The following is a 14,533-nucleotide window of genomic DNA, read 5'->3' on the forward strand; positions in this document are numbered from 1 at the left end:
ATTATTAGCCCCAAGTGCATAACTTTATATTTACAGTATCTATATTGAACCTCATTTGCCAAGTGGAGGCCCAAACAGTAAGTTTGTCCAAGACAGCTTGTAACTTATTAACATCTTCCATAGACTGTACCGTATTACACAGTTTGGTGTCATCTGCAAAAATAGAAACCGGACTATTAATCCCATCCTCTGTGTCATTAATGAATAAGTTTAAATAATAGCTGACCCAGCACAGAACCTTGGAGTACACCACTTATAACCGGGGACCAATCAGAGTATGAATCATTGACCACAACTTTTTAGACACGATCATGAAGCCAACTTTCAATCCAAATCCAAATTATATTTTCTAAACCAATAGACCTCAATTTACCCATTATGTGGGACAATATCAAACGCCCTTAATATTTAAATGCTGAAGACTTTTTACTCATTTTGGGCTAAAAATTATTTTTTTATTTGTTTTTTATTAAAAATGTTCAGCCACTAGGGTTAAAAATTAGTCCGTTTGTAGAGTTTTATTCTCAGTCTCCTGACCTTATAAACACTCAATATAGCTAAACTTTTATCAAACTGGTAAGAATATAGCTTAGATGAGTTATCATGAGGTCAAGAGATTAGAGCAAAAGCTTCACATGAGCCATTGGCTGAAATAACTGAGAAGTGATTATCTGCAAAGAGACAGATTTTTTTTAACCCTTGTATCTCAAAAAACACTGAACATTTTAATAAAGACTAATTAAAAAATGACTTGTAGATTGAAATCCGTAAAATGCAATCATGAAAAAAATGATTATTTATTATTAAAGCGCCATTAATTCCATAGCGCTGTACATATGAAAAGGGGTATACATACATAATACAGACAATTGCACTAAGCATAAACCAGACGAGTTACAAACTGGTACAGAAGAAGAGAGAGCCCTGCCCGTGAGGGCTTATAATCTACATGGTATGGGAGAAGGACACAGTAGGTGAGGGTGAAGCTGGTCAAGACGGTATAGTGGCAGCAGGGTCACTGGTTGTAGGCTTGTCTGAAGAGGTGGGTTTTTAGGTTTCTTTTGAAGGATTTCACTGTAGGTAAGAGTCTGATATGTTGGGGTAACGAGTTCCAGAGAATGGGGGATGCACGGGAGAAGAGAGTCAGAAAGCAAGTGAAAGTCCAGATGTTTAAGGTTCCTGCGGGGGGGGGGGGGGGGGGGTGTGAAGAGAAGGTGAGTAGGTTGTGGTCAGATAGGGGGAGAGGCAGGTAAAGATAAGATCCAGAGTGTGACCATCTCTGTGGGTGGGTGTCATGCCCCACTCTGACGATGTGCGGAGGTCGGCCAGCACGAGTTTAGTATTTGTTTTTGTGTCGTGCTGGATCCGCCTCTCATCAGGTGCACTGGGTGCAGTCATTAGTTTAAATGGCCTCCAGCTAAGTGCTCTGAGCGGATTATACTGATCATTTTGGTCTGGGAAGTTTGGAGGAAAGGTTGGCTTTCAGTTCCTGCTCTCAGAGATAAGTGGCATTTCTAGTTTGGTTGTTTGTGTCATCTAGCCCATCCAGGTTCTGTGCGAGCAGGCTGCTCCTTTCTCCCCACTTCACCATCCCAGGGAGTTCAGGGTTTGGTCAGTCCAGGCTGGAGGACACAGCACACCTACCTTCAAGGTCTGCCTGTGGGCTGAGCAGTGCAGGGAAAGAGGTCAGGGATTTACTAGGAGGTGACCCTTCCCCTGTCTCTCGTCCAGAGCCTGGTTGGTGTGTTATTGTTTATACTGAGTGCACGTCCGCATTTTTTTGAGCAGTGTATATATATATATATATATATATATATATATACATACACTGCTCAAAAAAATAAAGGGAACACTTAAACAACACAATGTAACTCCAAGTCAATCACACTTCTGTGAAATCAAACTGTCCACTTAGGAAGCAACACTGAGTGACAATCAATTTCACATGCTGTTGTGAAAATGGGATAGACAACAGGTGGAAATTATAGGCAATTAGCAAGACACCCCTAATAAAGAAGTGGTTCTGCAGGTGGTAATCACAGACCACTTCTCAGTTCCTATGCTTCCTGGCTGATGTTTTGGTCACTTTTGAATGCTGGCGGTGCTTTCACTCTAGTGGTAGCATGAGACGGAGTCTACAACCCACACAAGTGGCTCAGGTAGTGCAGCTTATCCAGGATGGCACATCAATGCGAGCTGTGGCAAGAAGGTTCGCTGTGTCTGTCAGCGTAGTGTCCAGAGCATGAAGGCGCTACCAGGAGACAGGCCAGTACATCAGAAGACGTGGAGGAGGCCGTAGGAGGGCAACAACCCAGCAGCAGGACCGCTACCTCCGCCTTTGTGCAAGGAGGAACAGGAGGAGCACTGCCAGAGCCCTGCAAAATGACCTCCAGCAGGCCACAAATGTGCATGTGTCTGCTCAAACGGTCAGAAACAGACTCCATGAGGGTGATATGAGGGCCCGACGTCCACAGGTGGGGGTTGTGCTTACAGCCCAACACCGTGCAGGACGTTTGGCATTTGACAGAGAACACCAAGATTGGCAAATTCGCTACTGGCGCCCTGTGCTCTTCACAGATGAAAGCAGGTTCACACTGAGCACATGTGACAGACGTGACAGAGTCTGGAGACGCCGTGGAGAACGTTCTGCTGCCTGCAACATCCTCCAGCATGACCGGTTTGGCATTGGGTCAGTAATGGTGTGGGGTGGCATTTCTTTGGAGGGCCGCACAGCCCTCCATGTGCTCGCCAGAGGTAGCCTGACTGCCATTAAGTACCGAGATGAGATCCTCAGACCCCTTGTGAGACCATATGAGGTGCGGTTGGCCCTGGGTTCCTCCTAATGCAAGACAATGCTAGACCTCATGTGGCTGAAGTGTGTCAGCAGTTCCTGCAAGACGAAGGCATTGATTCTATGGACTGGCCCGCCCGTTCCCCAGACCTGAATACAATTGAGCATATCTGGGACATCATGTCTCGCTCTATCCACCAACGTCACGTTGCACCACAGACTGTCCAGGAGTTGGCAGATGCTTTAGTCCAGGTCTGGGAGGAGATCCCTCAGGAGACCGTCCGCCACCTCATCAGGAGCATGCACAGGCGTTGTAGGGAGGTCATACAGGCACGTGGAGGCCACACACACTACTGAGCCTCATTTTGACTTGTTTTAAGGACATTACATCAAAGTTGGATCAGCCTGTAGTGTGTTTTTCCACTTTAATTTTGAGTGTGACTCCAAATCCAGACCTCCATGGGTTGAAACATTTGATTTCCATTTTTAATTTTTGTGTGATTTTGTTGTCAGCACATTCAACTATGTAAAGAACAAAGTATTTCAGAAGAATATTTAATTAATTCAGATCTAGGATGTGTTATTTTTGTGTTCCCTTTATTTTTTTGAGCAGTGTATATATATATGTGTGTGTGTGTGTATGTTCCGAGATCACTCAAAAACGCAACCATCGATTTCAACAAAACTTGGTATACACATCCCTTGCTACCTGGAAAGAAATCTTGTGTTGGTCACAGCTCTCTAGGACCGTTCCTGAGATATTCCCAAAAAATGACCTGCATTAGCCGATACAAGCCTTGCAAGTCTTTCTCTTCATATCCTAACTGCCATACACATAGTCACATCAGCCAATAGAAGCTTGCAGGCCCTTAGTCTCCTCATACACACAGTTTTTCTCCAGGTTTCCATAACAACCCAGCCATTCTTCTTCACTGCTGTAGGTCAGCTTTAGGCTAGGGCAGTGATAGGCAAACTGCGGCTCTCCAGCGGTTGCAGAACTACAACTCCCAGCATGCAAAGACTGCCTACAGCTTTCAGCCTACAGCAGGGCATGGTGGGAGTTGTAGTTTTGCAACAGCTGGAGAGCCGCAGTTTGCCTATCACTGGGCTAGGGCTACACGACGACATGTGTCGTTTGACAATAAGTTGCACAACACATAGGGCATAACTACACTGCTACATGTGTCGCACGACATTGATGTTGCACCAATGTCACGCGACAATTTTTATAATGATAGTCTATGGTGTTGCACTCCCACATGTGACATGCTGCGACACGACTGTTGTGTCGCAGTCGCAGCATAACACCATAGCCTATCATTATAAAAATTGTTGAGACAAAATGTCGCGCGACACAGGTCATCGTGTAGCCCTAGTATTAGAGGGGCTGGGCGCTGTGGAGGTCACTGTTAAAGAGGCGTTCACGGTGGATGTTTCTGTTAGGGGCAGACCACTGTGAAGGTCACTGTTAAGGGGGCAGGGGCCACTATTAAAGGGGCAACTGCTGTGGAGGTCACTTTTAAGGTAGCAGGGTAGTTTGAGGTCACTGTTAAGGTAGCGGGGTACTGTGGAGGTCACTGTTAAGGGGGCGGGCCACTGAGGAGGTCACTTTCAAGGGAGTGGGGTGCTGTGAAACTCACTGTTAAAGGGGCGAGCTGCTGTGAAGGTCAAAGTTAAGGGGATGGGGTGCTGTGGAGGTCCCATTTTAAAGTGGCGGGGCACTGTGGCGGGTCAGTGTTAAGGGCTGGGGGACTGTGGAGTTCACTGTTAAAGGGATGGAGTGCTGTAGAGGTCACTGTTATGGGGATACTGTTGATATCTTTTAACGACACACACAAACTTTAAATTAAATAGATGAAATATACCCTTGTGAAGCTGGGTCTTTCTGCTAGTTGTATGAATAAAGATTGTACACAAATCTTGAGGTTTGGGGAATAGTTTATATGATTACAGAATCTATGGATTACTTATCCACTGCCCATTGGCATCTTTGGTAAAATATAGAATTTTGTATTCGAACATGTTCTCATGAACTTAAAGGGGTTGTCCGGGTTCAGAGCTGAACCCGGACATAACTCTATTTTCACCCCGGCATCCCCCTGACAGGAGCATTGGAGCAGTTCTTGCTCCGATGCTCTCCTTTGCCCTGCGCAATTTATTGGAGATCCGGTGACATACCGAGGCTCTCCATGGGGCTGCCAGGAAGCCCGGTGACGTCACCGGCACTGATGGGCGGAATTTAGTGCTGTCTTAGCAAGTAAAACGGTTAGGGCAGCGCTAAAGCCCGCCCATCAGAGCCGGTGACGTCACCGTACACACTGCCGGGCAGAAGTTTCCGCCCGGCAGTGTGTTATTGAAAGCAAAAGAACCCGTGCCCTGCGCGATTTAGCGCAGGCCAAGGGAGCCCATCGGAGCATGAGATGCTCCGATGCTAGCCTCAGGGTGGCTGCCTGGGTGAAAATAAAGGTATGTCCGGGTTCAGCTCTGAACCCAGACAACCCCTTTAACATATATATATATATATATATAGTTACAGACTTGCCTATCACCATCTGCCTTACTGGTTATATGTCTTTTCTTATATTTTTAGGAGTCTGGGGCAGTGCTTTTGCAGCCAACCTTGATGAGATTTGGGCTCGTACATCTGGCACAGGCATACGGTGGCTTAATTCTTTGACTGATGTTATCAGGGTAATAGGTAAGGGATGATTAATTGTCCTGTCACTTGCGTTTCCTTTAGTGAACAATATTTTAACCCCTTCAGGACCCAGCTGTTTTTTTTGGAAATTTGACATGTCACTTTATGTGGTAATAAGTTTGGAACGCTTTTACTTATCCAAGCCATTCTGAGACTGTTTTCTCGTGACACATTGTACTTCATGATAGTATGAAATTTTAGTCAATATTTCTCTTTTTTTTTTTTTTGCAAAATCCCAAATTTACTACTAAATTAGAAAAATATGCAATTTTCCAAATTTCAATTTCTCTGTTTTTAAAACAGGTAGTGATACCTCATATAATAGTTATTACTTTACATTTTCCATATGTCTACTTAATGTTTTGATTTTGTGAATGCCATTTTATTTTTTGGCGACGTTAGAAGGCTTAGAAGTTTAGAAGCAAATATAGAAATAACTGCTGTACGGGCCCAGAGCAGGGCGCAGAAGGAAAGGAGTGCCATGTGGTTTTTGAAGGGCAGATTTCACTGGGATAATTTTAAGTTGCCATGTCACATTTGAACACCCCCTGATGCACCCCTAGAGTAGAAACTCCAAAAAAGTGAATAATATAGATGCTGGGTGAAGTGAGTCACAAAAATTTTGATTTTATACCAAAATTTTGATTTTATACCAAAATTTTATATTTTGTCTATTATCGCTACTGTGATTTTACTTCAACTACCATTTACCTATCGTATATCAACTTACTACAATATCCGGTGAGTGTGTGCACATCACCTAAAAACATAAGCCTCTACCTTTGTTTTGTTTTTTAAATCAGATAATTTTTATTTGACATTTTTTGAAAATTACAAAAATACAAAGAAAGAAAATAGCCTGCACATTATACATGCATCAGTTGATAACAATAGTATCATAGTATTACATGATCGACCAAAGAGTTACTTCCATGAGTATGAAATATGTCAACAGGCATATCATAAGATGCACCTAAGATCAAGTAAACTAGTTACACAGTATACCATGTACAAACCACCTTTCCATCCATTGTAATTAATGAACATAGGACCAACCCTCCCTGCCCAACTATAACCCAATTCCCCCCCCCTTACCCGAGCGATGGAACGGATCCGATCTCCAACATCAGTTATTTTATTAATGTATCTTAAGCATAGCCTTTGGTGTACTTCTCCTATCTGTTTAACATTCTTCTTCACACCCATCCTGTGTAGTGCTGAACACTTTCATACATCGTACGTCTATAGCTGATTAAGCTGAAGAACAAAAGAAATCAGGGACTGTGCCTCTACCTTCCCATAGTCCAACTATGAAGAGAGGCTAATCCGGACACTGTATCCTAAATTTCTCCCACTTATCCCATATTTTGGTAAATTTCGTTACACATTGCCTTTTAACATATACACCTTTTTCTAGGCGTATTATATCTGACATCCTATTAAGGAATTCTCCCCTAGATCGTGGTTGAGGTCTAAGCCAGAATCTGGCTATCAATTTCCTAGCCTGGAATAACAGACGCTGCACTCCCAAAAGGTGATGGCGATTTTTGATGTCTAATATTCCTACTATACATGTTCTCGGACCAGGCGGAACCGTGATATTAAATGCGTCTTTTATTAAGGCCAGAACTGAGGACCAGAAATTCCGGAGCTCTGCACAATCCCAGAACATGTGTATCAAGGAAGCAGGGCTCATGCCACATCTAGGACAATCTGCATCCTCCCGAACACCTATCCGACATAAAAACTCTGGCGTCCTATACACCCGGTGCAATAAAAACAACTGGGACATATGCTGCCCCTCACAAACTGACAGTTGCGGGGTGAGTGCTAGGATCATCTTCCACTGCTCTTCTGAATTCGGCCCAACCTCGCTTTCCCATTTAGATTTAACTGCTAGAACCTCTTGTTTAATTGACTTCACATATAGGTTCCTGTAGGTAGATGATATTAGACCGCTCGAGGAACTGTTAGTAAGAAGTTGCTGAAACAATGGGACCGTAGTACATTTCAATGAGATAGAGCTAGCCTGTTTCTGAAAGGCATGCCGTAGTTGCAAAAATTGATAGAAGGCCGTATGTGGGAGACCAAATTCAGTTCTCAACTGCTCAAAGGACTTAAAAACATCAGCACTCTGTAGTTGACGTAGATACCTCACTCCTTTGCGCTCCCAGGGTGAGAAGCCATCTAATTGGAATAGTTCAGGAAGATGCGGATTCCTCCAGATAGGGGAAAACTGTGTAAATCCTTTTACTGATAACAGCGCCCGACATTTCTGCCAAACTTTGTATATCATGGAAAGTGTGGGATGCCCTGGCAGCTTACCAACAATTCCGCTATTTTCCAACAAGACCACCGGAGAATTGTGACTGATAATGTGCGCCACCAATCTGGCTGAGGCAACGTCTCCAGGAGTCCTCCCCCATCCCCTCAACTGTTGCAACTGTGATGAAATGTAGTAGAGCCATGCATTCGGTACTGCTAGCCCTCCCTCCTCTTTTCCTCTTTGCAGAGTGTCTAGTTTAATCCGTGCTTTTTTATGGCGCCAAATTAGATCCCTAAATAACCTATCAATTTTTATGAATACCCTACGAGGAATCCATACTGGGGAATTATGCAATAGATACATGAGCTTGGGCATGAGAATCATTTTAAGAAGATTGCTCCTCCCAATTTCAGATAACGGCAACTTGCACCAAGCCTTAATTTTATCCAACATTGTGATTAAGAGCGGCTCTATATTAAGTTTAATATAGCTGTTAGGATTTGCTGTAACTTTCACACTTGCGTTCGGAGCGGATCCGTCTGGTATCTGCACAGACGGATCAGCTCCTATAATGCAAACGATGGTATCCGTTCAGAACGGATCCGTCTGCATTATATTTCAGAAAAAAATCTAAGTCTAAAAGTTGTTCAGACGGATCCTTCCTGACTTTGCATTGAAAGTCAATAGGGGATGGATCCGTTTGAAATTGTACCATATTGTGTCAACATCAAACGGATCTGTCCCCATTGACTTACATTGTAAGTCTGGACGGATCCGTTTGGCTCCGCACGGCCAGGCGGACACCCGAACGCTGCAAGCTGCCTGCTGAGCGGAACGGAGGCGAAACGGAGCCAGACTGATGCATTCTGAGCGGATCCTTATCCACTCAGAATACATTGGGGCTGTACGGATGCGTTCGGGGCCGCTTGTGAGAGCCTTCAAACGGAACTCGTAAGCGGAACCCCGAACGCAAGTGTGAAGGTAGCCTTATCTGTATAGCTCGCACATTAGACACAGTAAATATTTTGTGAAAGACAATAAGCCAACAATACAACAGGACCCAAAAGCCTCTTTAACTGCCGCTTTACTTTACATTTAATCACCTTTGTGCAGCTATACACACTTTGGCTTTATATAATTCACAGTTTAGCCACATTTTTTTTTATAATGTCAGCTACACAAGAATTTTTTAATTGTACTTCCAGTTTTCTTATATAAGAGTGAAGATTAAAGTATCATACGTGGCAGGAGGAAAAAATCAGAAACACATTAACAGGGAGTGTGAGTGCTAGTTTTTAGTTGGAGGGAGAAGCTGCATTGGGTTTTGTAGGGATTGCAAAGGGAGGGATGGGGGGGCAAAAGGGGGATTACTTATTTCGTTTTGTTTTATTTTTATTTTCTTTATATTCTGGCCATATGTCTGGGGGCCCCAATATGGGTCCTAATCGAATGATTGCTTGTTCGGTGGATCTCACGGAAGAGAGGAATATTGCAAGTATAGGAACGTGAAATTGAGGACTCCATTACATACTAATTTAGGACTCTATTACATATTAATGCAAGAGTGGACAATTTGGACATAATGGATCATCCAAGGATGCGAACATGAAGTGTATGGACTATTCTATCAAACTTGAAATATATGTGACATGTAAATACCTAGGAGTCTGTATCTCTTGGATATGACTTGTAATATCCTCACTGGTTATTGTGCATTCTTGTGCAAAAATTAAATTTGAGTTTTTTCATTGAAACAATGTGGTGGTCTGAGGAGAAAAAGGGCAGGAGACCTGTTGTCCATCAGTCAAGCAGTAGCCATAGAAGAGTTGAGCAGGGATTAATCATATCTCCTCACTGAAGCGCAAAGTGAATACCAATAGGGATGGATATTAGAAGCCGAAAATAACATCCCTTTCTCTTATCTGGTGATTACCAGCCAGGCAGGCAATCAGCGCCAACTCCCCAAAATGCTCCATTCACCTTACAGTCAGCAGAGACCCAGAAGTGCCGGAAACGTGCAGACAGTTTCCACTGCTAGACTGCACCATAGGATCCACTTCAGTGGCAACAGCGGAATAGCAAGTTCACCAGGCGCAGTTAGTTAGGGGTGAAGATATGTCAGCATGAACAACAAAAGTGCCTTTACATTCCATATTTTAGATTGGGTCAAATCAGCAAACAGTCAGGAGAGACAGCCCCAGCAGTGTCTTAAGTCAGACGCCTTACATGCTTCACCTTAGTAAGTAATTTTATGATGACAGATTACCTTTAAATTCCAGGTGCACCTGGGAACTTAAATTGGGCTGTGTAAATAAAAGCTGTTACAAAAATACACCCATAAACACATTTATTTTCCCTCCTCTTTCATTCTAGATGATTGCAGAAAATTACACTTTCCTGATCCGACCCAACTGCAGACTCGTTTGGTCATGCCAGGAGGGATTGTTTCAAACATCTTCCAGGATTTCTTTAAGTCAAGGTTTACTGCTGGAGAACTATATAACTTTACCAGAGGCCTTTACCTCTACAAAGACTACATGGAAGAAAGGGAGTTTGTGGCATGGAAAGGTATTACATTAAATGGTTGTACTCACTTGCAGTGTCTTGAAAAAGTATTCATACCCCTTGAACTTTTCCACATTTTTTCATGTTACACCCATAAACTTAAAAATATTTTATTGGAATTTTATGTGGTAGACCCACACAAAGTATCAATTATGTGAAGTGAAAAGAAAATTATACATGGTTTTTAAGATTTTTAATAAATAAAAATCTGAAAAGTGTGGTGTGCATTTGTATTCAGCCCCCTGAACTCTGATGCCCCAAAATAAAATCCAGTGTGACCAATTGCCTTCAGAAGTCACCTAATTATTAAATAGAGTCCACCTGTTCTGTGAAGGCCTCAGAGGTTTGTTACAGAACATTAGTGATCAAATAGCTTCATGAAAACCAAGGAACACACCAGACTGATCAGGGATAAAGTTGTAGAGAAATGTAAAGCAGGGTTAGGTTCTAAAAAAATATATCCCAAGCTTTGAACATGTCATAGAGCGCAGTTCAATCCATCATCTGAAAAGGAAGGGGTAATGCACAACTGCAAACCCACTAGGCTACTTTCACACTGGCGTTTTGGCTTTCCGTTTGTAAACCCTAATGCCCTAATGCATTCTGAATGAAAAAGGATCTGCTCAGAATGCATCAGTTTGCCTCAGTTCCGTCTCCATTCCACTTTGGAGGCAGACACCAAAATGCTGCTTGCAGCGTTTAGGTGTCCGTGTGACGAAACTGAGCCAAACTGATCCGTTCTGACACACAATGTAAGTCAATGGGGATGGATCCGTTTTCTATTACACAATCTGGCACAATAGAAAACTGATCAGTCTTGGATATGTTAAAGATAATACAAACTGATCCGTTCTGAACGGATGCAGATGGTTGTATTATCTGAACGGATCTGTCTGTGCAGATCCGCACCAAACGCGAGTGTGAAAGTAGCCTAAGACATGGCCAGCCACCTAAACTGACAGCTCATGTAAGGAGAGCACTAATTAGAGAAGCAGACAAGAGGCCCATGGTCACCCTGGAGGAGCCACAGATATCCACAGTTCAGGTGTGGGAATCTATCCACATTAGTCGTGTACGCCACAAATCTTGCCTCTCTTCCATAAAGGACAGAAGAAAGCCATTTTTGAAAGAAAGCCATAACAAGTCTCATTTGCACTTTGCCATAAGCCATATAGAGGACACAGCAAATATGTGGAAGAAGGTGCACTGATCAGATGAGACCAAAGGTGAACTTTTTGGCCTAAATGCTAAACGTTATGTGTGGTGGAAAGCTAACACTGAATATCACCCTGAACACACCATCCCCACTGTGAAGCATTGTGATGGCAGCATCATGTTGTGGAGATGCTTTTATTCAGCAGAGACAGGAGGGAAGTTTATGGGAAGATGGATGCAGCTAATTACAGGGCAATCCTGGAGAAAAACCTAGTAGAGGCTGCAAAAGACTTGAGACTGGGGCTGAGGTTCAACTTTCAGCATTCCATTACAGCCATATCTCTAATGGAATGGTTTAGATCAAAGCATATTCATGTGTTAGAATGGTCCAGTCACAGTCCCATTGAGAATCTGTTGCACAACTTAAAAATTGCTGTTTACAGATGCTCTCCATCCAATTTGACTGAACTTGAGCTATTTTGCAGATAGGGCAAAAATGTCAGCCTCTAGATTGTAGAGACATACCCCCAAAATACTTTTAGCTGTAATTGCAGCGAAAAGTGGTCCTACAAAGTATTGATTCAGGGGGCTGAGTACAAATGCATGCCACACTTTGTAAGATTTTTATTTATTAAGCATTTTGAAAACCATGCATCTTTTTCCCTTCACACATACTTGCTACTTTGTGTTAGTCTATCACAGGCATGCTCAACCTGCGGCCCTCTAGCTGTTGCAAAACTACAAATCCCATCATTCCCGGACAGCTTACAGCTATCAGCCTACAGAAGGGCATGGTGGGAGTTGTAGTTTTACAACAGCTGGAGGGCCGCAGGTTGAGAATCCCTGGTCTATCACATAAAATCCCAATAAAATACATTTAAAATTCAAGTGGTATCAATACTTTCTCAAGACACTGTATACTCATTCTATGTGTCTGTACATTTCATGCATGTATGTACTGTACCATTCTTAGGAAATCACTTGGATGCTTTCCCCAACCATTTAACACCAATGGAGGAGAATTTATATCTTGTGGATGGAGGATTCTCTATAAACTCTCCCTTTCCACTGGTGCTGGAGTCAGAGAGGAATGTTGATATCATATTCTCCTTCAACTACTCTTGGCAAGCTCCTTTTGAGGTAAATCAGATCTGAAGTGTTAGTAGAAATATATTTTTATTTTTTGCAAATTCCATTCTAGTATATTTATTTACATGTATAGTAACTTGTTCCAAAAAATGACATAAAGACATAAATAGTGATCAGCGAATCGAAGTGGAAAAATTTTATTCATCCCGAAGTCGAATTTCCTAGCGCTTTGTGGTAACAAATCGTATTTTTTCTAAAATGGTTGCTGCATATGTTAGAAATAGGAAGTAAGAAGCCCAGAAATGAGGGATCACCCATAATGCCATGCAGACAGCCAATCAGCAAATAGCCAGCCCCTGTGATGTCACAGCCCTATAAAGTCTCCTGCCTGGTCTCCACCATTTTCCAGTGAACTTAGTGCAGGGAGAGTCGTTACAGACACTAGGCACAGTGTTTAGGAAAGCCTTTATTCATCAAAAATTACTATTAGGGTCCATTCACATGTCCGATCCGCAAAACACGGACATCGCACTTAATAGAAAATGCCTATTCTTGTCCGCAATTGTGGACAAGAATAGGACATGTTCTATTTTTTCGGGATCGGAATTGCGGATCGAAATTGCGGACGTGTGAATGGACCCATAAGCAGTTCAGGGACAGCTAAGAGAAAATGTAGAGATATAATAGGAATCCACACTATAGGGAGCGAGCAGGGACAATTGAACCAAGTCTGGCTAATAGGAGCTATTCTATTACACCTATTCTATTACACCTTACTGCACCAATTAGGGTTAAAAAGTGTTTAAAAAATAATCACGGATGGATAAATGGAGACGCTAAAACAAAAACGTTGGTCGAAGCGGCATGACGTAGGGGTGCGTGCCGCGTTCCTCCTCCTTTCGTCCCGTCCCCCTCTCCCCGCCTTCGGCTGCGATGTGGAACGCTGAGCCCAGCTGTGACCTGTCGGAAGCCTAGCGCCTGAGACGTGATCTGCCGTTTGTGAAGCGTAGAAGCGCTGATTCGTAGGCTGGAGTAGGTGCCCTGAGACGCTGCCCTAACCGGTATGACCGCTTTTTTGCCTGACCGGAGGGTGATGGAGTCCGGGGCCTGGTGCGGCCGAAGCTCAGATAATTTTCGGGTGGGTGACGGGAGACGGTGGAGGCCTTGTGGGGGTGCTGCTGCGCTTGTTTCTCCCCTGGGATATCGGTGGAGAGCCCGTTTGGTTGTGGATGCCAGTGGAGGTCCAGTGCCACCGGTGATTGAAGGTGCCTCTGTCTGCCTCTGTCCACGTGTCTGGATGCACTTGCCCGTTGGATTAATATCAGGTGCCGGGAGGCATTTAACCGGGCGATTTGACAAAATCGGGTGGAAAGGGCATATTGGGGGCTCCATTTGGAGGGCAGGACCGTGATGTCCGAGAAGGCTCTTGCCTGATATAGCACTGGTGAACTATATGACATGCGCATCTAGCAAGACCCTCAGATATATAGTGGCTTTTGTTTCTATCCCCTTCTGTTATCCGATCTAGATTGACATTTTTGGCATATTGCTATTCAACCCAGAGTGACATTCAGGGTTAAAGGAGCCCTCCACCTATATATTGTGATCTTAAGTTGATGTAGATGTGGGCATGATTTTGCGCACAGCTGAATATTTATATTTATATTTTCTTCTTTTGTTTTCTCTGCGTTCTATATGTACCTAGCTTCTATGTTCTTTCTGTATTTAGCGTTGATAGTTACAGGCGATTATATTTACATATGCTACATACGCTATAAATGCAACATTTACGCCTCTATGCTCACGAAATAGGCCGTTGGGGTCTTACAGTTAACGCGGGGTACTTCCCATGTAGATCCGGATTGCTAGTGTATCTGGTACTGGAAACCCTCCTGTGTTGCATATTGCCCGGTTCTAATATTACGATTTTTTTTTTGTGTGAATTTTATATACCATGGTCTCCTATTAG

General features: G+C 43.3%; 1 protein-coding gene across 3 annotated transcripts in view; it reads left to right on the top strand.

Moving 5' to 3' along the window:
- Positions 1-14,533, top strand: part of PLA2G4F (phospholipase A2 group IVF) — a 490,195-nt gene that overhangs the window by 359,323 nt on the left and 116,339 nt on the right. For 2 of the 3 annotated variants that reach the window (XM_040410952.1, XM_040410953.1), the window contains 3 exons: positions 5,382-5,489; positions 10,129-10,323; positions 12,449-12,615. In XM_040410952.1, the coding sequence (XP_040266886.1) occupies positions 5,382-5,489; positions 10,129-10,323; positions 12,449-12,615 (470 nt within the window). The remainder of the gene's footprint in view (positions 1-5,381; positions 5,490-10,128; positions 10,324-12,448; positions 12,616-14,533) is intronic. The other variant, XM_040410954.1, reaches the window with a different exon arrangement.

Source organism: Bufo bufo, chromosome 11 (assembly GCF_905171765.1).
Source record: "Bufo bufo chromosome 11, aBufBuf1.1, whole genome shotgun sequence".
Taxonomy (NCBI): Eukaryota; Metazoa; Chordata; class Amphibia; order Anura; family Bufonidae; genus Bufo; species Bufo bufo.